Genomic DNA, 2099 nt, shown 5'->3' with positions numbered 1-2099 from the left:
GACATCACTGTAGCAGTATCTTCAAAGACGGCTTGTTCATTGGATGTTTTGATTAATGACAGTAACCTCTCTTTCAGTGCATTTCTTAAAGGCAGTCTTTTAATTTTCTTTAATTCCTTCACATTTCAATGAACTCCAGCTGAATTTAAGCCAAAATAGAGATTGAGTATAACTTTGCAATATTATTTAAACCCAGTTATTATAGGGTTAACAAACACGTATAATTAGAATTTAACTAAATACTAATTTCCAGGTATGTTCAGTCATTTTTCACTGGTGGCAGTTTATTGTGAAAATAATGAATTGTAAAATGGTAAAGATCTCTCCAGTTTACATGAATTAGTGATTTTTATATCCTCTGATTGTTTCCCAAACAGGAAATGACAAAGAAATTAATACCAACAGAAAATATATTAATCTTATTACAGATGAAATAAACCAGAAAGCAAGGTACAACTAAGGCACGGCAGAAATAATGTGGTCCTGGTATTTGCTCAGAAGCATAGGCAGTGCTGACGTGGAAGGAATTATTTATTGCAGAGACCTGGGTAATGAAATAATACATGGGGAAAGTAGGATTGGGAGTATGGGTAGGAAATATCAGAATAATAAGGAATTTTCTACTTTCAAAAGGAAAAAGGAAAACTGCTGTGAAGCCACAACAATCAAATGTAGTTTATAAAATTTTAAATTCCAAACCTTGTAGAAAACTCAAATATAAAATAAATTGGCCCATTAGTCCAAAATGTTTACTTTTAATTGAAGTTAGCTTTTCACTCTTACATAATATAAAGTATCAAATCCAGAAACCAAGTGATTTACAGTTTGCATTAAGCTTATATTAGAAACTTTTTTCAGAATTTATATTTATTTTTAAAAGTGCATAATCAGCCAAAGAGACGCTTATCAAAATTTTCCAAAACTCGGTATATTCTCCTGATCACCAACAACTAAAAAACCTGTGAAAAAATGTTAAAGCCATCTTTTGGCTACATAAAAACATCAAATACCTATTTAAAATTCATTTTGAAAACACAGCCTCCGATAATTCAGACCAAAAGTACAATCACTGATTTTCTCCAGAATAATGTTTTGAGTAAAAATTTATATAATTCTCTAGCTTTTAAGAGAAATATTCACTTCATTAGAATAGTTCCTTCCAAGGAAATACATTTCTATTAGTATCTAAGTTTTCTTAGGTAGAAATAAGGAATTGCATCTGCTCCCTCCCCCCTCAATAATTTTTATACTGGCCGATTGAATTTATAAATAGCAGTACCCTTGAGCTGATAGCATGGATTCTGAGGGGAGAAAAATAACCACAAATCTCTAAGTCAAAACTGAATCACTCAAGGGGCACTGAGACTTTAAGGATGGTGACGGCCGTGGTGACGACTGGCCAGCATGATGGATGTAGTCAGGGCCCGAGCTTTATGCGGACAAAAATGTTCACATGGCAAATGTGTTAAGTATGTTTTACCACAATAAAAAAAAAGATCATATGGATTAATGGATTTTACGTCACTAAAGGAAGGACAATTCTAAAATGCAAAATGCAAATAGAATTAAGGCAGCTTTAAAAGGAAATAAAGCTTAATCAGCTCAAATAGTGCTACCACAATATAATTCACTCCTAAGAAAACTCTGTGTGTAGACTAAACATAAAAGTCAAACATTGCACAGTAATGCTGCAGCATCGGGTACTTTTACTTCAATGATTGGAAAATAATGGTCAAAACTCAAATGAAGGGTGATTTCATATGAATCTTCACCTCACCAAAGATGTCTTAGCATTTCCAGATTCCTCACACAGTCAGAAGAGCTGCTGTAAAAAAATCAGCTGCGGTTCCGAATAACCATTCACAGTTGATCTCAACAGCGTATCTGGTGTTGAAGACTGGTGATCTGGGACAGGCAGAAGCATGTGGTGGTCCTCAGTCCCAAGTGGAAGAGCTAGTGGCAAAGTCATATCAGAAGGCTTCACATCCATTGCTTCAGAAAAAGGACTTTTCTGTAATGCATCTTGTTCACTCAAAGTATCCTCTGTACTGGCCTCCTGAGTTTTGTCTGCACCTGGAATGGAAAGAAGGGAGGGGGGT

General features: G+C 34.8%; 1 protein-coding gene across 1 annotated transcript in view; it reads right to left on the bottom strand.

Annotated features, from left to right (window-relative positions):
- Window positions 1-263: 263 nt before the first annotated feature.
- The window catches only part of MYNN (myoneurin), a 17747-nt gene continuing 15911 nt past the window's right edge, over window positions 264-2099 (bottom strand). Inside the window, exon 7 of the mRNA XM_004704092.2 lies at window positions 264-2073. Within this exon, the coding sequence (XP_004704149.1) occupies window positions 1814-2073 (260 nt within the window). The 3' untranslated portion in view covers window positions 264-1813. The remainder of the gene's footprint in view (window positions 2074-2099) is intronic.

The sequence above is a fragment of the Echinops telfairi genome, unplaced genomic scaffold (genome assembly GCF_000313985.2).
Source record: "Echinops telfairi isolate 266 unplaced genomic scaffold, ASM31398v2 ScPeMD7_7420;HRSCAF=8458, whole genome shotgun sequence".
Taxonomy (NCBI): domain Eukaryota; kingdom Metazoa; phylum Chordata; class Mammalia; order Afrosoricida; family Tenrecidae; genus Echinops; species Echinops telfairi.
Note: the sequence above shows the minus strand (reverse complement) of the source record. Positions and strands in the feature narration are given on the sequence as shown.